The sequence below is a fragment of the Ammodytes marinus genome (genome assembly GCF_949987685.1).
Source record: "Ammodytes marinus genome assembly, chromosome: 14".
Classification (NCBI taxonomy): Eukaryota; Metazoa; Chordata; class Actinopteri; order Uranoscopiformes; family Ammodytidae; genus Ammodytes; species Ammodytes marinus.
The window spans coordinates 6561757-6588284 of NC_137218.1; the positions used below are offsets into that span (position 1 = coordinate 6561757).

The window sequence follows — 26528 nt, forward strand, 5'->3', positions numbered from 1 at the left end:
TGTGATGAGGAATGCATAACTTCATGGGCCAAATACAAGTTACTTAAAGAGACTATGAGGTAACTTTAAATGTTTATGAAACATTCACACTTTGCTACATGGGTTTATGAGATATGAGGTAAAAGTTTAAAAAAATATCATCCTTAACAGTTGATAAATTGATTAATTTGATACTGTTTATTAGCTATTGTCACTGTAGCAATGTTATGATACATTCTGAAATACAGTCAAATTTGGCTGCATGCCACTATCACATATTCCCACAATATAAACTAAGTCTGCTTGGTTAATACAACATTTAGTGTGTGAGCTAAGTGTGTTCTGACCTGCTGCTGTACGGGTTGCTAACCAGTTCGGCGGCGGTGGGCGGGAGGCTGAGGTTGTCAGGGAAACCGTCGTCAAGCGTGGAGCCCGGGTCAAGCTTGCCTTCCTCACGTGCGATCTTACCAGCAGCTTCAACACACAACACACACACACACACACAAGATAAACAAACTAACTAACATTGTATCTCATTAGTGGAAGTAAACATCTGTGGGGTGTAAATATATAAATAAAGACTTGACAGAGCAGTTTGCCGTTAGTCGGATACTGTAATTAATTGGGAAGATTCGGACTCATTTGGCACGGCTAAATGGGCTCAAGTTCCACGCAAAGCAAACATGGAAACCTACACAGATAATTAGATTTTGCTTTTGAGTTCCCTTTTAAAAAAGATACATTTATTAGGTATTTTATTTCATTTATTCATTAGTGAACTTTATTTTATTTTAAATAAAAATGCAGGCTATGCTTCATTCGGCCCTGATTTAATCTAATCTTCACCTAATCCTGAAAGTAAGTTTTTAACACCATATAGGTGACCAAAGAACAATTGTTGTTGCCAGTTTATTCGGGTCAATCTAGGTAAACCTTAAGCAGTCTAATCAAACAGCCCTGCAATAAATCCTGCCGTCATGACATGAAGGCTGTAATGTTGTGTTTCTGTGTCTGTTTCTTAAGGCCCCTACACACCGTTTGATAACAGCATTCTCACAGGTTCATTGCTTGTCACACTGTGTGAGATGGGCGTAATAAAATCTGTGTCACAATCTGTGTTCCACTATACGAGGGCCGCTTAGAGGCATGTCAGATTGTGCATTGAATGTCTTTTAAATCAAAAGTTTTTCTTTTTAAATATACAGTATATGCAGAGACTTGCAACATCCCTCTACGTCGCTGTCATGATTTAAAAAATACAGCAAAAACAAGATCTGGCAAAGATCTAAAAATGGCACCAAGGTTATTTGAATAATAACGTAATATACTTCATATATTTATACGTCTTTAAGTGCTTTTTCAGCCATAGAATGGTTTCATTTCAAGGCGTTTCATTTCGAAACCAGGTTCTTGACTAATTAATTTGTTATTCAATAAATAAAATGAACATTTTATACTTCATGAAAGAGATGTACCGCAGGTCTGATGTATTACACTACATTAGTTAGAGCTAGGTGATGAACTGGCAACGGAGTGCCTGAAATATACATAAAAACAACATTTATGTTGTCAGGAAAGATTTTTTGATGCTTCAATTTTGGTTTATATGTACAACATTAGCTTAATGCTATTTCCTTGATGAATTCCTCCTTTTTTTCGATACTCAAGGCATAACGTTCAGTCTAGGAAATGTCTGTAAACTATTCTGACAAATTAAAATCCCTCCTCACAATTTGCTTCTATCATTTGTTCCTAACATAAGTCTTGCAATTCTTATAACACTGGCACGTTTTCAAGTAAAACTAGCTGTTGTGAGAAGTCTTAAAGAGGCAGATCAGCAGGGTTTACTATAATGAGGCCATAACACAACAGAATTAATCTTCACACTCTTACCAGTGAAAATCCGTTCATCAAACATTCTGGAAAAGAAAAGGGAAAAAATCGGCCGTTAGTCGGTCACTGAGTTTTACAGAGCAAATAGTCACAATACAAACACTTGACATGTGGAGTAACACAATGTAAACAACCCTGTTAAGCTCAATTACCTGCTCTTTCAAAACCTCAGTCAAACAATAAAGTCATTTGAGACATTCCTTTCTTATCACTGGATCCCTCTCACTAAAAATAACTGTGTGTGGATGTGAGCTGTACTTCTGGAAACGTTTCCCCCCTCCTTCTCCTGTCTGCCACCGAGACATTCCTACACCGCACTGATCCCAATCTGCAGACCAAACTGAATGTTCAAGTTTATTTTCCATCAATTTGTAAAGACTCTTTGAGATAAAAAGATGTCTTAAACTTTCAGATTTCTCAAGGCTCGGGGACTGTATTTGGGAACTTGCATCAATAATTCATTCACTACTCGCCCTATTAAAATCAAATGACCTAATTTTTATATATCGGGGTCATTTCTGAACAAGACTAACAGTGTGCAGCCATTGCAACCTATAAAACCACAAGCTCCTAAACAACAGTAGACCTACTGTTTAGGGATTGTATTAATACCGACTTCAAAACTTATACTGCTTATCAATACAGATACATATGGAGTATTTTTTTGATACTTCTACAAAAAATTAGATTTTGACAAAAAGTGATTTTGACAACAAGCATTCTCCAGAATCACTGTCTCCATCTTTAATACTTGTTATATCATCATCAGGGCATAATCAATTGCGTCAAGAACCAAATTGAAGTTTCAGTGAAAGCAGCCAACCGCTGGAATGAACGATCGGTTAGTTTAGAATGAACACAGTCTGTCAACAAACAAACATAATGCCACATAGGAACATCAGGAAACATCCGGGCCTACATCTGGACCGTCTCCCAATGACAATGGGAATGTGATGTCATTCTTAATCAATCACTCTTTCAATCTCTTCCTAATTGTATTAACACTAATGAGCTGCCTGCAGGATTCACTAAGAGATGTGTTATCTCAAACAAGGCACAATGGTGGTGACTCATTTGAATTAGCTTAAACAAATGGATGGGAGAGGCAGCCGCAATATGCTGGCACGGGGAAAGTCATCTGGGACTGTGAATGGGAACGGGTTTACTAGTTAGCGGGACACAGTGTGCTGAGGGAAATAAGACGTTTAACAGACAGATGGTATGGGCCGGGGCGCTTGGTGGCTGCTTATTAAGAATATTTTCAAAATAAAAGTCTCAGAGGCGATGCTATGCTGTAGTTTATGTAGAGTGGAGATGGACGATGATAAAATGTGTTCTGTAAAAACTTTTTTGTATGAAAGAAATCATAAGATAATTAGTTGGATATTGCCACATTTGCATATTTATTCACACATATCTGAAAAATTGTAATACAAAAATGTATTGTTTCAATCTAAGTAATCGACTGGTAAAGTTTCATGATATCTATGAATTAAAAATGTTTACCCTATTCACCTGGACTGTCTTGCTATAATTAGACATTGAAGCATAAACTGATGTAAAGAGGTATTTTGCTAACATGCTAATGAGAAAAAAAGGACCTTGACTGTGAATGGACCAAGCAAAGCATTTTTCTCACCGTTTGACAATGAAGCGTATTCCATGTCTCTCGTCCAGGATGCGTTTGAGCTTGGGCACTCCGTAGGTGCAGGGCCTCTTGAAGGGGATCTGGTCTGGGATTCCTATGATCTCCACCGCCCCGGGGTCACACGCTATCTTACGGTATGGGACGGGCACCATGTGGTCTAGACCCAGGGCCTCAGCTGGGGGGGAGGAAACAGCAAAACATACAGGCTTTTTAAGAAGAATAATAATTATTCATTTTATTTATGGGCGCCTTTTAGAACACTCAAGGAAATGTTAGAGTTAAACAAGTTCAAATACAGCTAAAATAGGCAAAGAACAAAGTGAAAACGTCGGCATTGAAAAACTATTACTTCGATTTCTTTTTAATCTCATACATAATAGTGGTTTATTCATCTTATTGTGTTTTTTTTATCCACAAACATGAATTTCTTTCAGTGGGAGGCACACACCATGAAAAAGGTTTTACAGACATAAAGATATTTTCAGCTAAATGAGAAATTCCACCTCAAGGGGAATGCTAATCGTTGCTGTAGGTCTAGGATAAAAAATAATTTATAATTAAAAAAAAAATTGTTCCCATGAGCCATCATTTGGAAAGTGTTGTTTTTTTTCCCATAATGTGTACAAACTGCTCCTAACAACCCAGTTTCCACTGCATAAATATGCTGCAGATTGATTGCTTGCAAACATCCTCTAAATACCTTCAAATAAGTGGCAAAACCAGGACGTGAACATGTACTTAGCTGGTTTTCTTTAGACATTTTCTTTGGGGGAATTGATAGTATACTGTGGTTACAAATACACGATTGAAGTTTAACATTTATTTCATTCTTACTTATTTTACCAACAACAGAATCGACCACTGACAAACATATTAACCAATTATACATAATGAAAAATACCAAACAACTCAATTCAGAATCTCTGCATTCTAAAACAGGTGTAGGCTGAAGCTCCAGCTTATAATGTCTACCCTTTTTTAAACAAATTGTATATGTGTCTATAAAAATAGAACATAATAACTGACATGTCTTGTGTATCACTTAGGGAAAAGCTGATCAAACCAAAAGCACTGACCCCAATCCATCAGCGTCCATACACATAGAATCATCCCTGTGCATATACAATTGCATTGAGGAGGTAGAGACGCCTTTGTGAACATCTGCCTATATGAGATACAGATACCCAGACAGAATGTAAATGCATAGAGAGGCACTTTCTTACCATATCTGCTGTTGAACAGGATCTGAACACATTCTCTCAAAGTGTTGATGTCCTCAGTTTCCCGAATGAAAGAATCCCATTTTTCTGCAACGGACAACAACTCACTGTCAGATAGGACACGCTATTTGCATTTAAAGTCTATTGGACCTTTTAACATTTTTAAAATAGGCCTTTATTTTCCCATTGTAGATCCAACATTAATCTCCTCCATCTACTCAATATCAACTTGGGAAATGAGCGCAATCTTCTTATAGGATTACTCTGGGCATTTTAGCAGATTAGGTCTTAATGGTAACGGGTTAGTAATAGTTTAGCCGTTGCTCGGTTAACACTACTTGGCTACTGTGTGAGCCTGCAAATCCAAGAAGAACCATGCTACTAGATTAACATTTGTATTAATAGTTTAAAGTATTTGAACATTTAAAAAAATACACTGAACTTTATTTTTAATTGCAGTATGACATTTTCTTTTAGCTTGAAAAGTCAAAAAAGTAAATCTAAGGAAAATATTGGGTACATTACGAATTGTACATTTAAACTATTTGAAATCTTTAAATATGCTTAAAATGATGATCTTTAGAAATGAAGAGATCTGTCAGTCAATACCTGACTCATAAGCTATTGTTATTACTCAGTTATTTATCCAAATATCAAAACAAAATATGTGAGCAGTTAACTTGCTTGGCCTGTAACACGTCTCTAATGTCCAATACAATATTATAACCTGTGTTTTGCATTCAAAATGAGCACCACTATCGTTAACATCCTGGTTATATGTGTTGAAGTGTACCTGATTTTTCATGCACTATGGAGAAGAGAAGCCTCTTGGAGATGTGGATACCTGGCGGGCTCTGACCCTGCTCACCAGACGGTCTCGATGTCTCGTCTGAAAAAAAAAAATGGCAAACAAATTTAAAAAAATATTGAGTTCAATTAACTTTTGTTTTGGTTAATTTCAACTGTTCACTTAACATCCAGCTATTCACTAATGACTTTCCCCAGCATTCCTCAATACTTGATTAAACTACTTCATTAACCGCAAAAGGTGCAAATACACCAGGAAAACAAGTAAGTCATTTAATGTGGGTCTTGTTTGAAGCGTTTGTCGACATTTTAGAGGTTTGACTCTCTCTCTGGGATGTTAAATATAGGTAAGCATTGAGCAACCTGACGCCTTTAGAGATATGAATATAACAAGGATGTTTTAAAGTTAAGTGCTGCTTTGAAATCAATAATGAGCCGTGTACTAATCTGACTTCAAAGCACATGTTTTACTCTGCACGCTGGAGGCGCAGGAAGAAGCACTTAGTCTGGAATGAAATTTGTACTTTTCATTACTATTATGATCATTATTGTGAATGTTGTGTCAATCTTGAATTTGTACCTCTACTCACAAAAGCAATCTTTCCCATTTCGCCCGATATTGGATGATAAAAGAGCCAACGCCGTCAAGCTGTGGCTGATTTACAACAAGTGCGCCTCACTCATAATGCTTTAAAAAGGTGGAGTCAGTGATAATGGAGAATAATTGTTTTCAACATCGTTTTTTTTTTAATCAAAATCACTGAATATCTCTCAATACACAGCCTAGGCCCTGTCAACTGGCATGTTGCTGGCTACAGTTGGTCCCATCTGTTTGCATACTCTTTGTTTACATGCCTGTTTACATAGCCTTGGCTGTGTATTAACACCAGATTATTTTTCCAGCACACGTAGCGGATCATGAGGAGATATTCATTGATTTTGACAAAAAGTGATTTTGACAACAAGCATTCTCCAGGATCACTTACCGGTACTCTACCTTTAATAGTGGAATGACCCCTCCTTTCTCATCTTACCACTGCTAGCACAGTCCTTCACAGACGTGCCTGTCTTGTCTGTCCAGTTGGCCAGGCGGTCCTTCCCCAGGTTGAGGAGGGACATGGGTTTGAAGTCCAGCTTTCCGTCCGGGTGAGGTTTGGAGGACATGGGCATCCCGTAGAGGAAGCTGGACAGAACAGAGTTACTGGATGTGGCGTTGCTGGGCGACGTGACGGGCTGGGCGGGGGTCTTCACTGGGCCGCCGTGGGCAACAGGCGTCATGGCAACAGCGCTGGAAGAGTTGTGATTGACATCGCTGCTGCTGCTCTTGGCTTCTCGAGACACATCTTCTGAAGGCCTGCACACGGACACAACAATCATAGTCAAGCATAAAGTCATTTGGAGGGGGTTAAAGCTACAATGCGTACATTTTTTCATATGAATGAATGTGGGTCACATTCAAGCCATGGCCAAATGAGTTGACACAGAGTTGAATAAGCCTATCAGCTCCACAAAACTCTCTCTGTATTTCTCAGTATGGCAGCGTTTACAAACTACAGTAGTGTCACCCCCCGACACTGGCGCAGGAGCTCAGAAAAATCCCAAGAAGCGCTAAAGATATGTTTCGTTTATCTTCCTCTGTCTAAATCTTGTCCGTTACTTTACCAATAGTAAGTGGCAAACAGACCAAACACAAATTGGATTATACAGAACACAATACTGACACTGTGTTGCATGGGTTTTCAGTCTATCCGTAGTTAACTTCATTGCACAGTTGTACCGACAGGAAATCCCCTAATTGATTGTGGGCGAAGGCATGTGACAGTTATTAATGGAGCAAACAGGGAAAAGAACCGCTATGCTCCGGAGCAGAGTAGGCTGAAGTAAACTGATAGAAAGATGTTTATAAGGAAGTTACTTAGTAGATAGAAGCCAATAGGTGATGGAATTGAGAATTATAGGCGAGACCACATTTTCTCAAGCTCTTGTCAATCTTGAGGTTTCTGGCTATTTTGCTTCCATAACATGCCTTCTTTCATACTTGTATAAATACAGGTGTTTATTTTACTAAACCCTGTCTGTTTGTGTCCGTAAATTTCTCCCATACAACCATCTTTAACGGCCATTATCTCAGGAAACATTAGTCATTTTCTATACCCTGAACCAAAAATCTCAATTTACATCAAATTAACTTTCCATAATCATTCAAAGCACTATTTCTGAAGGTTAAAGAAGGATTTGTTCATATGGTGTTAACTGTCTTTGGCACGATCTGGCAACCTTGACCAATGTGACGGACTCTTCCTTCACTATATATAAACAGAGAATGCTGTCTCTTCCTGCCTGATAAAAATAGCATTGCTGTCATGCGTTTATACACTGATGGGTGGGTTAACCTCCGAAATACACATCAACTTAACCTGAAATCCATACTATAAGTAGCACTAGCCAGGTTTAGTCTTTGATCAGAAAGACATGAGCACTGTGTGAAAAAATGCTTGTTCACTTCAGCTATAGGTTAAACGTTTTGGCATTGGCAAAAGCCATCAAGATATCCATATACTAACTTTGTAACTTAGAAAGCTTTATTTCACCTCTTTAGAATGCAATCATAGGGATGAAAGATACAACTATTGTCACAATCACAACTTTTGTGTCACATGTCTTGAAATCCTATCTCATAGTCTTATAAACCACTGAGCAGCATCTGATAAGCCTTTAAACGCATTGGGTCTATTAGTCAAATTGGACAACCTGGATCACATTTCATTGTCTCAGCTCAGCTGTGCTGGCAACAACACACCTCCAACAACAGAGAGCAAACTGTACTAGGGCAACTATTTAGAGCTAATACTGCCCTGAGTAAATATAAAGTAGGGCGATACTGCGACATTGTGTATTGGCCTTCCAGTAAAAAAAATATATCTTTTAAAAGTTGATCACCAAAGAAAAGAAACTGAAGGGGACCCTGCTCTGCTGGTGAGGAGAAAAACGCCACAAGTAAAAAAAAAAAGATTTTCCACATTAATCTGTACATTTTTGTTAGAGATTTACTTCCACCAAGAAGAGCTTTGGATTATGGGTAAAAAGCATCGGATTAGCCCTCTATGGATTTACCCAGACTTTCCTTAATACATTACATTAACAGGCATTGTGTTACTTGAATCGCTGCCAATGACAAAACTACACACAGCTGTCCAGGCCCGGCTCCTGCACTGGAAGCTGTTAAATCCAACCAGTTTTTGTTATGAGTTCTAGAGAGACGAACATGTAACCTGAGGGAGTGTTTTTACACAGCCCAAATTAAAACCCTGTCTATCCCTCACTAATACACTGCAGCCTTTCTGCTACCAATAACCAGTTACAAAGACGGCTAAGGGCTTCGGGCAGACATACAACTTAAGCATTTATCTCTGCAAAGAATTAGGAGCTAAGCTGAACTGCCAAACTTCCTTTTTTTCCCACTTTGGAATGCCTTGATTTGAAACATCTGGTTTTATAACTTGATACAATCGTTCAAACAGCAGTCCCTTACCCGAGACAGCAGTGTATTAAACAGTAACAGACAGCAGATTTTCACATTACACGTCAGCTTGTTTTTTTTGTCAAAAGCAGTGAATATCTCCTCACAATCCATTACCTATATGTACAGTGTGTGTGTGTGTGTGTGCAGTTTTAATACACAGCCTAGGCTCTCTAAACAGACATGTTGCTAGCTACGATGGGCCCTGTTTCTTTACTTACCCTTTGTTTACATACCAGTTTACAGAGCCTTGACTGTGTATTAACACCAGATTCATTTTCAGCGCACACACAGTACAGACAGGTAGCCGCCAACAAACATTCTCCAGAATTGCTGACTCTACCTTTAAAGAGAAACAGACAGCACACTCACCTCTTTACTGTGAAGTGTATGCGGTGGCTCTGCTCCAGGATCTTCATGAGGGTCTTGGTGTCGTAGTCCGAGGGCTTCTTCAGGGCGACTCCATCAGGCAGACCGTGAGCCACCACACAGCTGGGGTCCTTCACAATCCACTCATAAGGCACAGGCACCAGGCTGCTCTTCCCCACAGCCTCACCTGGACATCACAAGAGGCGGTGTTAATGCAATGCAATATATATTTTACAAAACAACAAAACGCTGCACTGTGTTTGGTAAAAGAGACTATGAGGAACTTTTAAATGTAAATGAACATGTCTAATTTTAATGTGACTCCTTACTGTAAAGTACAGTGAAGACTTCCTCCACCATCTTCCTCAGAACAAAGATGTCCGATGGAGCTCTCGGCTTGCCATGCTCGCCATCCTTACTCACTTTGCTCACATCCCCTTCCTGCTCTTTGGTATGGGCTTGGTTTGCTGTGGTCAAACTTTGCAAACATGGCGCCCCTAAGGACAAAAACAACAAAAGCGGCATTCAGCGAAATTCGAAAAAAAACATTAAAAATAACAGGTGCACAAAGAAAACATTGCAGGTGCTTGTAAGTTCAAATGACTTGCAATAAGGGTTTGGAGAGGAGGAACATTTTGCTTTCCTCAGTCAGAGTCAGTGGTGCATTGACTTTTATTGCTCCAAAAAGGCAAAAAAAAAAAAAAAAACATATTGAGAATGTGGTGCCTGAAGAGTAATGAACATGTCAGTCACCCTTTGAGAAATGGTGCCATATAAAATAAATAACTTGTCCTGGAATGTGCCGGCATAAATGTTAAGTATTTTCAACAATTGGGGATTAAGTAGGCGACATAAAAAAAAACATTCAGTTCCAATTCTCTTCCTTTTTTTGTGTGTAGCTTACGGCCAACTAGCTTGAACCTCCACTAATGGTTTATTTCTGGATTTTATTCCTTTACTAAACAAAGCAAACTGGAGCTGCTGTTCCTATTAAATGTCTAAAAAAAACTAATTTCACCTTGTGTGTTCACCCTGATAACAATAAACTGGGTAATAGGAGGTCAATACCCTCAAATTGGTGTTATTAATAGGGAAACAATGCATAGTGTGAGCACAATAACAAGTGTTGACTCTAGTGCTCAAGGTCAGGTAGTGGGGCAAAATGTGTCTTGACATCGATTTGTGAAATTTGGCTCAGCTAACATCCTTGCATACTAGCTTATGCAAGGATGTTTTTATTTAAGGATGTGTTTATATTTTGTCAGAAAAAGTACAGAAATATTTTGCCCTGTTGTCAAATGTTGCTGTATAAATAATAACCTATGGTGAGTATCATAAATGTGTTGTGAAAATTGGCATTCTGACAAAAAAAGGAAAAAAGATTTTTGATCGGTAACAAACAAAAAAAGATGTGACTCGACAGTTTGTTGATACTGTTTTACCCATTATGAGTAAAATATGCAAAATGGCAACTACATTATCGAATGAATTGTTTTTTTGATGACGTAATCTGATTATGGGCAAAAAACTGCCAGTCGCAGCAGTTATGATAATCTTTCGGCTGAGTTTGCATTTGCGCCATCACAAATAAATCCTTCAGGGAGGACAAGCCTGACGCGAGTGGATTTCATGTAGCTGCCTCACAGCTGGAGCCATAATGAGAGTGATCAATGCTAAGCCAAGAATGAATAATGGGGACAGACAACAGTAACATGCGCAGAGGAGAGAGCAGAACATACGGCAGAACTTGTAGAAGTCTGTCTGGATTTCCCTCCTGGAGTTGAGGAACACTCTGCCCTTGTCCGTGCCGACTGCGATCACACTGTCCTCGTGTATGGTGACGCACGCCACCTCGGCATTCAGCTTCGACATCGCCATGCACTGCAACATCAAGGGTACAGGCCGTTGTTTACTGATAGGTGTGCAACTCATGAGTTCATTAAGAAGTATATACATTACATGAAATACTAACAATGACACGGGTTTACAAATGCATTGAGGCTGTTTCCTCTAAGATTTTTTTTTCGTATTTGCTGGTAAGTCATCTTGAAACCAAACCATAAAAATATAAATATTTAAAAAAATCTTCAACAATATCAAGGCAAGTGTCTTGACTAGATGTAGTAGAAAACTGCCTATATTTGAGCCAACCACTTATCGTTTGTTGAAATAACTCATCATTCATCATCATATCATTCACATTTAATGAAAATTTAGTTTTCATATGCATAAAAACTTCAGTTTCAGTTCAGTTCTACATACTTAGAGTTTTAGTAACAGTTGGTGCCAACTAATTCTCTGTCATACAGATTACAAACAGAACCAAGTCATTAAAAATATTGATACGAACATTAAATAGTGTTAACACTGTGTGAAAAGCTGGCACAACTTTCACTTTCTAGAAGTCTATGTAGCATATGTAGAACTGAAAAGTTGATGTTACAGTACAATTTAAAGCTATCTCAAGAAAAAACAATTAGTTGGCTCAAGTCAAATGTAGGCCGTTTTCCTTAAAACACCAGATTTTTTGTTGGCCTCAAAACAAAAAAATCTATCGAAGACATCAAATGGGAAAACTTGAACATTTCCATTCACAGTGCACAAAATAAGATCTGTGACATGACAGGAGGCTTGAGGTGTGACGTACCACAGAGTCGAGGGCAGACACCAGGCTGGTGAGGATCTCCTGTCTGGCCGACACCAGCGGGACCGGTGGCTCGCCCCGGGAGTTGGTCCTGACGCCCTCACATGCCAGCTTCCTCATCTGAGCCATGGCACTACAGGGGAACAGAGGAGGACAGTTTAGGGCAGGTAGCAGAAAACACTGCGACACGGACAAAAAAATAAACATATGGGAGTTTGCAGACATGCAGCAGTGACCTGTATTCAAAGCAGTTTCTGCTGACTTCACTTGGTTTGACTTTAAGCAAATGTAACCTTGCATCTGGGGTATTGATCTGATACAGGAGGCTCATGACGTAAGAAAGGGTACAGGCCTTTTTCTCACCTGGGTTATGTCATACACTGGCAAGACAGATTCTATCCACCCTTTGGTGCTTTAAACTCAGCTAAATGCCACAAACATCACAAAATACAAGTGGCCTAAGGGGATGATCTTTATCTTTGCAGGTGTTATTTTCATGACTGAGTGTTGACCTTATGGATGGGGCCAAGTGTTACAGTTTATCCTGAATTGGGGACACAGATGTCTGAACCAATTCTCATGGCAATCCATCCATCGGCTGCCGTGACATTTGACTCAAAAGCACAAATGTCAAACTGGTGTTGGCGCCGGAGGGAAATAGGGGCATCACTACAACCCAACCAGCAGATGTTAAAAATATTTCACTAATGAAAAGTAAAAACTTTGAGCTGCTGTAGAAAAGGTCAAATGTATCACCAAAGTCAGTAGGATTCATCATCTGGGGACCATGAATGTCTGTACGAGCTTTAGCTGCAATCATCCAATAGATGTTGAGATATACTAAAGGTACAGGGAATTGGCGGTTTTCAGGACAGACTTGATAGAATTAGGAAATACTTGAGGCAATGGAGATGATTCCGTTATTTGTCCTTGAAAGCCACCATAGCGTCTGTGAATTCTCCAAACTAAGGGGTAAACACGGAGCGTTACAATCTAAAACTTTCACCACTAGTTGATGCCAAATACACCTTTATTATACACACAGCACCTTTCAGACAAGAGCACATTTTTTGACAAAATAAACAGTAGCTAGCGTGGCCTAAAGCCAAATCCAACTCAATGATTCTAGACATACGGTTTCCCTTTCTGTCATTAAGGGCTTACTAGAGCAGTCAGATGATCTCATGTGAACCCTTTATACTGTTTCTCTCTTGACAGATGGTGCGGTAAAAAAGAGACACTGACTTCAGATGACAAAGATATAATCTCCACTACCTCTTTAGGTAAACAACCAGGATGTAACTGCAGAATACATTTAAACACATAAGCCTTATCTCACAAACCTCTAAATCCCCTACACAACAAGATATTCAACGTGAATAAAAGTAAAGTGGCAAACAGATAGGAACTGTTAAAAGGAAGGAAAAAAAATAAAACGGCTCGGCTGAAGCCCAGGCACTATGTTCTCATGGCAACTGAAACCCGTCTCCTTGGAAACTAATCTCGGGGCATTTGAACAATGCAGCTCTGGCCTTTAATCTCTCCAGACACTGGGAACCATTATGCTAGCCTCTGGCAGGCCCAAACCACTGACTCAATAGAGAGAGAGACAGAGAGAGAGACACAGAGACACAGAGAGAGAGAGGTGGGGTTCAGCTGCACTGGTCTGAACGTGCCAAGTCTATTGGCCGTCTAAATCTGCGTCCCCTGAGGCCACTGCAAACATTAGCCCCCTCCTAAATTATTACGGCCTGGAAATAGATGGCCTCTTTCCCCTCCCATGTTTTAAAAGGCAGAGGCGGTAGCACAGAGGAAGGGGAGAAAGGTGGGGATAAGCACAGGGCTCAGGATAATGCCTTGTCAATTGCTTTGCAAAGAGGAAGCTCGGACATAATACCACAGTCCTGTTATGGTTCTCAGTGGATATTTAACGACTCGGTGTGGAACCACATTAGTTAATGAAGCAACTCACTCCCACCACAAGTCTTTTGTGGAGCGAAACATTGGCTTGTTAAATGCAAACCCTCTGTTAATAATGAGTGACGTCAACTTGACATGGAGATCCCATTCACTAGAGATGCACCGTCTACTATCTTTTAGTTCCCATCCAATATCTGGGTTATGGATATCGTCCGATACCGATAAAGTCTAAGTTCGTAATTATTATTTAACAAATGGTTGGTGGTGATATTAAGTGTAAGGTTAGAAAGGATTAATCAACACAGCAATTCTAATTTATAAGAGCAAACCATATTTGAACCGCTTTATACAGTATGTACGTCAAACCTACTAAGATATGTTTGGAGAATTGTTATTGAAGATCTGAGGGTATATGGTGTGGTATGCTGTAGACACTGTACATCCCCTTGAGGCAGATTTTATGGTTTGTGGTTTTGAGCTATTATATATGTAAATATACAATATGTAAATAATAGAATTGCCTTTCCTAAAAAGATGCCGACAAACTACAAGCAGCTTCCACCTCTTTACATTTCTGTTGATGTCTTATTATGATTTATGCATCATGCAGGGTTTTCCTTGCAACTTAAAATCCTGGGCAAACTGCCAGAGCTCTTAGTGAATTTAAATTAATTTAAGATTTGCCCAGAAACTGCATGAAACCTGTTCAAGAGGACTCCAAAATGGGTGTAATCCAATGAAGCTGTTTACTGGCAAAGGGGCACTTTGCCCGCAAATCCAAAATAATGTCAATATCTGCACAAGTCATGTGAGGTCACCAAGGAAGTTTTATTTTGTTCACGTTAAACTAAAATACTGAGACAGCTTTTACAGCTATGTTTTAGATTTGACAAACAATAGGTTTGTTTCGTTTCAGGAAAATATATTTTCTTACTTTGAAGACGTACAGCTTGTAATATATACTCAAAGACAAGGTTGTGTATGCAAGATTGATATTTGCAGCAGTGTATGTCACTCTTCCATTTGGGTGAGTGCATTTTTAGTTGGTATTGGTACAGTTTGTGGTTCCACACAGTTCCAAATGTATTTTATCACTTTGTACTTATACTCATATACTGTAGACCGCTCACAGTCAAATATTTTATAATTAAACAATACAGGGGCATCATAATCAGTATAGAATACATCTAGTTTGATGTAATGGAACAGCCTCCTCACTTACGGTCTGAACTAGCAAGGCATTGTGGGAAAATGGGCCCTCTTTTTAATTTCTGCATCAGTAAATCTGTGTTTGATCTCAGGGTCTACTTCTGAAAGCTGCGAGCTGGCACTTGACATAGTCACTTACACGTCTTGGCTTGACAAAGCAGGCCCTTTTCATTTTGGATTGGTGTTAGTGCAACTAACTCAGACTTATCCAAGGTGCCCACTGGCCAGAATATGGTCAAGGCTGGCTTTATCAATCATCCTGGATATCTGAATTCCACTTTCGTGCAATAGGCTCCTGATGTGTTGGTCATTTGACTCAAGTTGTCTGTGTGCCTAATGAGAATGACCCAGGCCGCTTTCACACCTGCCTTGTTTGGTTCAATTCAAACAAGGGTAGGGATAAACACAACAATCAAACTCTGCTGCGCACCGAAAGCGGACCAAACAAGCTGTCCGAGACCTTGTGGTCTTAGTACGCTTACAAACTTGATCCGACCCAACTGCTGGAAACACTGCGTACCAAGCACCCATTGCCGGCTACGCTATGCGTTATGGGATGAGGAAGGCAACCTAATTCCCATATGCTGTCCTTTATACCAGTTGTTTATGGTCATATGGTCCAGTTTGGTTTACACCCTGTTTACACCACAGTGGCTGAGTTCACCACAGAAGCCAAACCATGACATGCACTTCCCACTACAGCCTGTTAATCCATTAAAACAGGATAAAGTGAACACCATTGCAAAGCCATATACAGTTTTAGTGGATGCTGTGGTTTGCCAAGAGGTTTAACGTGACTTTTAATTTGACCTCAGCTCAGGTTGGGGTTACAGACGTCATGAACCAAAATAAATGGCAGCACTACATACATCTGTATCATCTGACTATCAAACAACAGCAGTAGAGACGCTGTAGTAGCAACTTTTCAAGAAATACCCTGCAGGAAGGAGTTTTTTTTCTCCAACAACTCTTAGTGCTACAGAGCCTTGTATTTATGAGTGGATCACCTACATGCACATGACACATTACTGCAAATGGTTTCATAGTATTCCACTGATCTACTGGCTGTAGTAAGACACCAAGAAGCAGCATAGCTAGAATTTTTTTTTTTATGAGAGAGCAAATGCATTGAACACATTTTGTCAAGGCGTCAAGGAAACAGTTCTTTTTGGTGAGACACAGGATGTAAACCTAAACTATGCTGACAAGATCTCCACACAAGGAGCCCACATGGTTCCTGTCATTTTATCTAGATACAACTTTTAACTGTCTTTAGCACCAGTACGGTAGCTTTTCGATTTGAAATCACCACAACTAACCAACTGGAGTATGTTTGTGTTTGTCTGTGGTGCTTAGAATGCTATAGCTCCCAAGCATTTTAAGTAATTAAATCATGGACAATGGTTGAATTCTTGAAGGAAGTAAAAAAAAAAAAGTATAGTGCAACTTTGATTACAATACTTGACAACACATCGGGTGTGGTTTGGCAGCTACGGTTTTGCTAATCTGTAAAGCAAACTAACAGCTTATTCCCCATTGATTACACCCTGAGCCAGAGGCGCTGGATTCTTTGGGGATGTCGTCACTGATGTTGTGGTTTTGGAATGCAGCAATGTGCCACTATAACACATGTTTTTTAACCTGGCAACACTTGCACACTCAGTGGTCAATAAAGTTGGATATTTGAAATATATTGTAATTTATAAATGAAGTAAAAAAAAATATTCATGCATGAACAGGAAACAATCCAACATTTCAATAAAATATGATGGAAAAAAAATAGGATAATAATATAATAAAATACATTTAAAGAAAAGGGAATTAGTTAACAAGAGAAGAAATACTAAAACTGGCATTGTTTGTTTAAAACACCCAAAAAAACTTAAAAAAAAAAACTTCAGAGAAACTTTTTCTAACATGTCTTATGTGTTATTGGCACTATAGAGATATTTTTCTGTATATTTCCCTCTCAAATATATAACAGGGATATTTCCCCACAGTTTGTCAGCTGTAACTGTGTGGCGGATTGGGTTCACTTGGCAAGACGCGATTTCTACACGCTCTGATTTCCAATGGAGAAAACTGACCTTGACTCTTTATTTATTGCACCCAGCCAGGTCTCATATTCTGTGGGTTTCCAAGCGTTTTCTCCTGGGCCTAGCATTTCAAAGTAATTGCTCTCCTCTCTCATGTGATGTGATCTTAATAGTGGTTCTCCTGCCAGCATGATCCAGAAAAACAGGCTGACTTCTCACCACAACTACTCTTTCTTTTGTATGTGCCATAAAACCTCTTGTTTGAACACAGCTGCAGCCAAAATTATGACAGCGTACAGTTACCCTGTATGTAATTGGCGGATACACATGACAGGTTATTTGACCAATTTAGTAATAGTTGTCCATGTAGCATGATGCAGGTAACATGATGTCCCATAATCTGATTGTACAAACAAATTACAAAATAACTGTTTACGTACCTTTTATTTACACACTAATAAACTGGCATACTAAATATGTGTTACTGCCAAGTTGTATGGCCGTAGTAAGTGACCTATTGGACTCCCATAAACACAGCATTTTTAAACTAGTCACCTATTGTTTTAGTTTGCTGCTCCTTACTACAATTGCTTTATATATTTAGTTTGTGGTAGTTCATGAAAAAAGGGATGAATTTGTTATTTATTTTTTCAGTTTGCTGCATCTTAGTAAAGTTTAATGATTTCGTTATGAACATAGATAAAGCTGTATGTGCGATAGTATGTCATTCAGGATTAAAGGGGTTAAGTAGACATCTATATCTAGTTTACTGCACCTACTAGAATAGATGAAAAGCGTAAACCTTTAGGCTATATTTAGTTTGTTGTCATTCATGCTCAAAGGGTGAATTGGTCTTTTATTTTGTTGTACTGCATTTAAATAAAGTGTTATAAGGTTGGTATTGGCTTTAACTTTTAAAATAAGCATTATGGTTTGTTTTTATTCAAGTAGCCTATAAAATGTGGTCAGTAGTCAGTAGCCATCTATTGCTTGAGCTTGCTGCACCTTCCTACAGTGTAATACGGTTGGTATGAACTTCAAAGCTTTCTGTATTGTGGTTGTTTTGCTGAAGTTCAAATGTCTCCCTTACTCTTGCTACTTTAGCTTTAGCTGGCTTTGTTGTAGTAGCGTATCAGTGATAGCATTTATAATGTAGCGAGCTGACAGACAGCCGCTGTGTCCTCATAATAAATGCGGGCTAGCAGTCCAGTCTCACGGCTACAGGGAGGCGTCCATCTCCCGCTGATTTAAAACAACATTTCTTCAGTAGCTACTTAACCACACACGTCTAACTAACCAGCTTTAACGTTGAGCTGGCTAGTTAGCTTAGCTCCCCTGCGTTAGCCAGCCTATCCTCTTAGCTAGCTAGCTAGCGATAGCCACTTTTCCTTTCATCTCCTCCTCCCCTCTCCCCAGTGCACAAATTAGCTAAATAATCTGTCATTTTTAAACGTGCAGACACGGAAAAAGAGACACGCTCAGTGGGAATACACACTATACAAGTGTACAAGAGTGTTACAAGGTAGTGTAGACGGCTAAATCTCACCTTAATTAGCGATTAAATAGCCTTGTTGCTGCTGTCAATCCCGGAATAGGTTTATTCCCCCCTGTTTTAATCCATCAGAAACGCTCTCAAATCCCATGCACAATGTCGCCGCTCCGTCCGCTAAAACAGCGTAATCCGCGACATCTCAGTGTCGACCCCGAACGCACCTTTTACACTATGTTAGTATGTATTTATATTTTAGTTTAATATCTGTTTAACCCAAGCCCTGTGCTTTAACAGAGCAGGGTGTCCCTTTCCCCTTTCTTTGTTCTGTAATCCAGTAAAATTGAAACTCATTCGCCTCCTGCTAATCTCAGCCCAACTCAACAACAGCATCTATTGGCTGCGATTTACATACAGGATTAACGGAGAGGAACCTCTGACAGGAAAAAACAATCTCTCAGGGGTAAAAAGAAAAAGTAAATATTTCTCGTATGATTTTTTTATTTCTATTTTGGGACTGTGACTGTTTCACACATCTTGTCACATGGATGTCTGCAACTTCTGCTAGTTCCTTCAGGAATTACAACACACTTCTTCAGGATTTTTTTATCTTCTGTATGCATGAAATACACATTCAAACGTATTTTAAACATTATTATCATTATCATTATTATTATTTATTTATTTTATTGTTATTGTTAACCCTCATCAAACTGGATCAGGATTTTTTTCTCTTTATGCATACAAAAATAACTTTATTGAACACATTAGAAAAAACCTAACATGCAAAGACATATTTATTGTGTTATTTCTTATTTTTAGATTAGGACTGACTGTTTTAAAATAATCACTGTGTCACATGGATGGATGCAACCTCACTGCCAGTTTTACTTCATCCATTCAGACCTGAATTAGAACAAACTATCAGGTTTTTTTCTTAAATGTGTTCTCATTGTAAAGCACTTTGAGCTGCATTTTATTGTATGAAAGGTGCTATACAGATACAGTTTATTATTATTAGTAATATTTTTAACCCTTTATGCATGAACTACAACAAACTAAGTCAGGAATTATTCATAAAAATGTATTTAAAACACATTTTTCAAATGAGTGTTTCATCTGAAGTAATATAATAATTAGCACCCTATATTTTGTGAAATACAATATACAAATGTTATAAAATAGGCTATTAATATAAAATCCACTGTGATGGCTTTTGGCCAACTATACCATCAAAACCCCCATTTAATGCAATAAAACATACAGTATCTCACAAAAGTGAGTACACCCCTCACATTTCTTCACATTTTTCTTTATATCTTTCCATGGGACAACACTGAATAAATGACACTTTGATACAATATAAAGTAGTCAGTGTACAGCTTGTATAACAGTGTAAATTTACTGTCCCCTCAAAATAACTCGACACACAGCCATTAATGTCTAAACTGCTGGCAACAAAAGTGAGTACACCCCTTAGAAAAAAAATACAAATTGAGCCCAAAGTGTAAATATTTTGTGTGGCCACCATTATTTTCCAGCACTGCCTTAACCCTCTTGGGCATGTAGTTCACTAGAGCTTCACAGGTTGCAACTGGAACCCTCTTCCACCCATTTATGACAGCATCACAGAGCTGGTGGATATTAAAGACCTTGCGCTCCTCCACCTTCCGTTTGAGGATGCCCCAAAGATGCTCAATAGGGTTTAGGTCTGGAGACATGCTTGGCCAGGCCATAACCTTTACCCTCAGCTTTTTTAGCAAGCCACTGGTCGTCTTGGAGGTGTGTTTGGGGTCGTTATCATGTTGCAATACCACCCTGCGGCCCAGTTTACGAAGGTTGAGTGCACATGGTCAGCGTCGTACACAGAGGTTGGCTTTGGAAAATAGACGTATGAGTGCTGCCAGCATTGCTGAAGGGCTTGAAGGGGTGGGGGGTCAACCTGTCAGTGCTCAGACCATACGCCGCACTCTGCATCATACTGGTCTGCATGGCTGTCATCCCAGAAGGAAGCCTATTCTAAAGATGATGCACAAGAAACCCCACAAAAAGTTTGCTGAAGACAAACAGACTACGGACATGGATTACTGCAACCATGTCCTGTGGTCTGATGAGACCAAAATACATTTATTTGGTTCAGATGGTGTTAAGAGTGTGGAGCGGCAACCAGGTGAGGAGTACAAAGACAAGTGTGTCTTGCCTAGAGTCAAGCATGGTGGTTGGAGTGTCATGGTCTGGGGCTGCATGAGTGCTGCCAGCACTGGGGATCTACAGTTCATTGAATTCTAACATGTACTGTGAATACTGAAGCAGAGCATGATCCCCTCCCTTCATAAACTGGGCCGCAGGGCAGTACTGCAACATGATAACGACCCCAAACACCCCTCCGAACGACCACTGGCTTGCTAAAGAAGCTGAGGGTAAAGGTTATGGACTGGCCAAGCATGTCTCCAGTCTTAAACCCTATTGAGCATCTTTGGGGCATCCTAAAACGGGAGATGGAGGAGCGCAAGGACTCTAATATCCACCAGCTCCTTGATGTTGTCATGAATGGGTAGAAGAGGGTTCCAGTTGCAACCTGTGAAGCTCTAGTGAACTACATGCCCAAGAGGGTTAAGGTAGTGCTAGAAAATAATGATGGCAAAACAAAATATTGACACTTTGGGCCCAATTTGGAAATTCTTTCTTAGGGGTGTACTCACTTTTGTTGCCAGCAGTTTAGACATTAATGGCTGTGTGTCGAGTTATTTTGAGGGGACAGTAAATTTACACTGTTATACAAGCTGTACACTGACTACTTGCCATTGTATCAAAGTGTCATTTATTCAGTGTTGTCGCATGGAAAGATATAATGAAATATTTGAAGAAATGTTAGGGGTGTACTCACTTTTGTGAGATACTGTATTTGTGTAGGCTATAGCTGTATAGTGATAATAAACCCTCAAAGACTGAATGAAGTTTCTTTTATGGGAGATTTTGGCACATCAAAATTATTTTTAGAATTTTTCCAAAGCGTTGTAGGCTATAGGAGGGGCAACATGGTTCATCCAGCCATGTCAGTAATGCCACACAGCTCTTGTGATTGCCTAAAAATAGCATGTCTGTTTGATATAGGGTAAAGTTCATTCCCTGGGGGAAAAGGAACACATAGCTCTAATAATAGATGTAGTCAGAAACCATGCATAATGAACCTAATTATAAAGCATGCATTATATAATCCACCACAACACTGTATAATCTGGTTCGTTTCCCTCACTATCTTAACCCCCAAAACTGCTCTAAATATGTAGTTAAACTAAATTTCACCAAATGTTGTATTTGTGCCTGTGTATTTCATGCGTTGTACCTTCTGCTTGCTTCTGTAAATAAATAATGACGTATATATTTAAATGTCAGAGGTGTAAACCAATCTGCCCTCTAGCAAAATCATAAAAACTGTGATGTGTGGGTAAGACTTGACATTTGCCAAGGGCCAACAAGTAAAAGTGATATATCCGGAGGTTGGGAATCAGAAAAATCGTAAATAAACATGCAGCGTCTGGATGTTATATCTTTCGCCATCAAGTAGGGTAAGCCCCTTTTTCCCACATTGAGGAATTATTGCCTCCTCTTGTGGTTGACATCTACCAAATATTTGCCTGAGATGAGTATATGATTTACAGCAGGGTTAATGTAATATCTGTGTGTGTGTGTGTGTGTGTGTGTGTGTGTGTGTGTGTGTGTGTGTGTGTGTGTGTGTGTGTATGTGAGTGTGGTTTACGAAAGCAACAAGTTATGGTTGCTGGCATAATGTCCCAAACCACCAACCGTCTCTCACGCGGTAACATAAAAATCTGACACCACTTTGAATCGACTCTTCAGAAAAAACACCTTTCCCCACCTATTTTTTTTTCCGTGATTTGCCCCCACGAAAAACAAACACCTAGCAGTGAGTGACACACTGTTTGAAATGAAAACACCACCAGCCCTTTGCCCACATTGTTAATATTTAATGACTCAATCTCCAAAAATCCATTGCAGCAATACTCCAAAGGGTTTACGAACCAACCCTCCAGCTGAAAAGGCCATGTACAATACGGAAAAATCTTTTTTTTCTTCTTTTTTTTTTAATATCTCAGTTTACCGGTGCCTGGCTTACATGTACATCAATACCAACCCATCGATCCAAGTTGAAATGGATAAAACAATATTTTGGAAGACTTATGGTATAAATTCTATGTGTGTTGATAACATTTTTGTTTGTATTTTTTGCAAAGGAAATCCAGATGTGTTCAAACCTGTGGGAAGTATGAACATAACATCCTACATCCATTGTTTGGCTTTTTTTTTTAGCTCCTTTCAACAGCCCTTCAGTAGCAAATAGGTCAGTAAAATAATCCAGGGACAGGTTTTAAATACATCATCAAATGGGGCTGCAGTGTTGTACCAAATATAATTCATTATTACAAGTGTATGGATGGAGTCAGTCAGCGCCGATACATAGTCCACAGAAAATAATATTACAAATGTACAGGGTTCAGACAAACAGACAAGGAAAAAAAAACATAAACATATCTGGAATAATACACTAAATGAATTCTCATAAATGTACTGTAACATAATCCAGAGCTGAATTCAGCAGCACTGTCTCCCAAGTGCATTAATATTAATCTTGAGTTTTAGACAAGAGTCCATTGATGTGCAATGGCTGAAAATGACTGCTTGCTTTAGGGAGATTTGGCCCATAGTTACCTTAACCGACACCTGACGAAAGGACACATAACTCTCTCATAATGGATGATATATTAATATAGCGCTTGGTCATTCACTTTGGCAAAAATAGTTCGACTCAACAGTTTCACAACTGATTTACATTTTCTCCTGATAGTTTAGCCAATAAGTTAACCAAATATAGGCCTACTGCTTTAACATCCGCTACATTTTTTTCAGAATTGTTACGATTTTAACTGTAATGTTCGTTGATAAGTGGTCGTCATATAGGAGTGATATATTCAGTATACAGATTGTAGGTCTAGTTATTACTTGAAAGGTCTTTAAAAAATACTTCCAGTAATGCCAATCACCCAGAACCACTTAATTATATGTTTCACCATAGCAGGAGCGTAAGACTTCACCAAGCTAACTGTTATACACTTGATACCAAATATTTTATGAGGTGTAAGGTAAAGTGAAAAATTAGCCAAAACTCCCTCAAACAATAGCTGAGTATCAATGGCCCAGACAGCTCACCCATAGAGGATTATTACAGAGGCTAGGCGCAAATTAAAAGTAATAAATAAAACAAAGAAATGCGACTTAGACCCGGGTTCTTCAGTTCTTCATATCGTTGTCCATCATCAGCTGTTTTTGCGAAACACAGAATTGTCACAAAGTTCCCGGCAACTTTGTGGATTCAAACTTTTTCTAACTATTGTAAAGCACTGAATGTTGCGTTCACTGTCTGTTCTCAGGAGTCGTACACATAATATCTCTTCCGTGTCCATGTCCCATTTTTCCTGTTTATATTTTATAGCACTTTAAGCGGTCTTCGTGATTGGCTAATAGGTTGCTTTTTCTGCGACATCACAAAAAAAAAAAAAAATCACTCGAGATAGAGAATTTGCCGTTTTGGTTTTTCTTAAAATGTAAAACTGAAAAGTTCTTCAGGCGTCCAATTGCAGGATCGGGAGAAAATGTTGGACGAGTTTTTCTGCCATGTCCCAGTTCAGTCTGTATCTCTTCTGCTCATATCAATGTTGGTCCTGCAACAAGTACAAACAAAAATAAGACATAAGACACCAATGATTATCAACACATAAAAATGTATCTATAATGGTTTCAATTACAAAGAAGCAATACCAACATCTCGAGTACAGTCCGACTCCTGATGATGAATTCCATTGGCCGAATTTGCACCATGCGCCTGAAACAAAAAAAGTCAAAAATTGGGGAAATAAATTTAATTCACAAATTGTCACTGTTCCTTTAAGAGTTTTCTCTATTCGAGGACACACATTACTGCACACAACTTTTTTTTGTAATGTTAAAATCATTCACCCATCATTAAAAACCATCGTCTCAGTTTTTCCATATCTACAAGTATCCCACCATCTTGTCAAATATGGCTACTTCTTCCCAAGCTACATGACAACGAAATAATCTCCATGCTTATCCTGGTTGAATGTATTAATAATAAATAAACTGATTTATTTACTTGTTGTATTGGTTTATATTCGTTTTTATTAGTTAATTGTTCTGTATTGTTTAGATTGTGTTGATTGTGTTATATTTTAATATTCAAATGTTTTTTTTGGGGGTGTGGTTTCCATATAAGCCAGGTACAGGTTTCTGCCACATCCACACACATACCTTAGTATGCTTTAACACTGTTTATATTGTTTACATGTGAAATGAAGTGAAGTGAACTGAACTGAACTTACCGGGCTTTTGTCGGGACGTTTGCGCATGGCCAGAACCAGCTGATCTACTTCCTGGTTGTGTTCCAATGCGTTCCTCAGGGCGTCCTCGGTGCCTAGCAACCGCTGGCGCAGACGGCTCACCTCCGAGTCCACCACAGACGGGTCCAACATGGAGTAACGCCGGTGGTCAGGGGAAGAGCGCTCACGACCCTAAAACACACACACAGGTAATGGCCAGAGCCTGCTGTTAAAATCATGGTAAATGGTCAATGGTAAATGGACTTGACTTATATAGCGCTTTTGAAATAGGGCAGAGAGGGGAATGACATGCAGAGAACGACCCGGGCCGGATTCGAACTGCTGCGAAGAGGACTGAGCCTCTATGGGGTTATGTGGAGAAGAGATTATTATACAACGTTCAAACATTAAGAGCCCATTTTCATATTTGAACATATTTCATCTACTCTCAGGGATCAACTCAGTTGGCAGCAATTCTAAAGTAAATAAACCGGCAGCGTAAAAATGTAGGGTTAGGATTAACAGGACAGCTGGGCCAAGGGAAGACTGAGGGGAGAAAAACCTCATTCATTATATTATAAAAGCGAATTTATAATGATAAAACGCCTGTTCCGTATGGGAGAAGTATTGCTTTAACCGTATTTCCAGTTCAGTAAGACTTGTATATTTTGTTTTATTTTATATATGGAGCTTTACTTGTCAATTAACACAAGGCTTCATTGAAATGTGTCTTTTCGCCTATCCCCTCTCAAGACACCACAGTCCAGAGGGGGGTCCTCGCGCGGGCTCAGCCATAGTACAGCATTGTTTCCCAATGGAGTTCCTGTCTAAAAAATCTCCCCCTGATCAGTAAATAATAGGTTCCTGGGGGAGGAAGCAGCTCAAAAGTGAATTTTTTCTGTGCATTATACATTATACTTCATTCAATTATATTTCTAGAATGGGCAAAGAACCAAAGTTATTATGTTAAGCAGTGTTAGCTTATCATTACAAAGTCCTTGCGTCTCACCAGTAGGAGCAGTTTTTCGCGCAGGGTCTTGATGTCTTCCTGTAGTTTCTGCTCCTTGACCTTCCACTCGGCCTTGTGCACTTCTCTGGTCAGGTCTTTCTCCATGTCTCTCGAATGACGATGAGACTCCAGGAGTAGAACCCTCAGTTCATTCAGACTCCTGGAATTAAACGTAGAAAATAACACAAAATCCATTTTAAACGGGGGAAACAACATAGCCTAAAGGCAATAGAGTAACCAATAGGTTGATATTTGACCAATTTGGTTTAATTCTATCACAATTGAGTCACTAATCATTTGTGACACTTTTTATTTGTGATGCTTATTATTTGTTACTTTGTTGTATTCATGGTTCTGTTATCTAATACA

General features: G+C 39.1%; 2 protein-coding genes across 4 annotated transcripts in view; both read right to left on the reverse strand.

Moving 5' to 3' along the window:
• gtf2ird1 (GTF2I repeat domain containing 1) overlaps positions 1-19042 on the reverse strand; it is a 32537-nt gene extending 13495 nt beyond the window's left edge. Inside the window, exons 1-11 of the mRNA XM_080041723.1 lie at positions 18792-19042; positions 12084-12213; positions 11176-11317; positions 9766-9933; positions 9440-9623; positions 6582-6901; positions 5534-5629; positions 4744-4827; positions 3512-3695; positions 1873-1898; positions 327-453 (exon numbers count right to left, since the gene is read on the reverse strand). Coding sequence (XP_079897849.1) covers positions 327-453; positions 1873-1898; positions 3512-3695; positions 4744-4827; positions 5534-5629; positions 6582-6901; positions 9440-9623; positions 9766-9933; positions 11176-11317; positions 12084-12209 — 1457 coding nt within the window. The 5' untranslated portion in view covers positions 12210-12213; positions 18792-19042. The remainder of the gene's footprint in view (positions 1-326; positions 454-1872; positions 1899-3511; positions 3696-4743; positions 4828-5533; positions 5630-6581; positions 6902-9439; positions 9624-9765; positions 9934-11175; positions 11318-12083; positions 12214-18791) is intronic.
• A 3670-nt stretch (positions 19043-22712) lies between these two features.
• Positions 22713-26528, reverse strand: part of clip2 (CAP-GLY domain containing linker protein 2) — a 36328-nt gene continuing 32512 nt past the window's right edge. For 2 of the 3 annotated variants that reach the window (XM_080041223.1, XM_080041221.1), the window contains 4 exons: positions 26160-26319; positions 25154-25342; positions 24573-24636; positions 22713-24475 (listed from right to left, as the gene is read on the reverse strand). In XM_080041223.1, coding sequence (XP_079897349.1) covers positions 24459-24475; positions 24573-24636; positions 25154-25342; positions 26160-26319 — 430 coding nt within the window. In that variant the 3' untranslated portion in view covers positions 22713-24458. The remainder of the gene's footprint in view (positions 24476-24572; positions 24637-25153; positions 25343-26159; positions 26320-26528) is intronic. The other variant, XM_080041222.1, reaches the window with a different exon arrangement.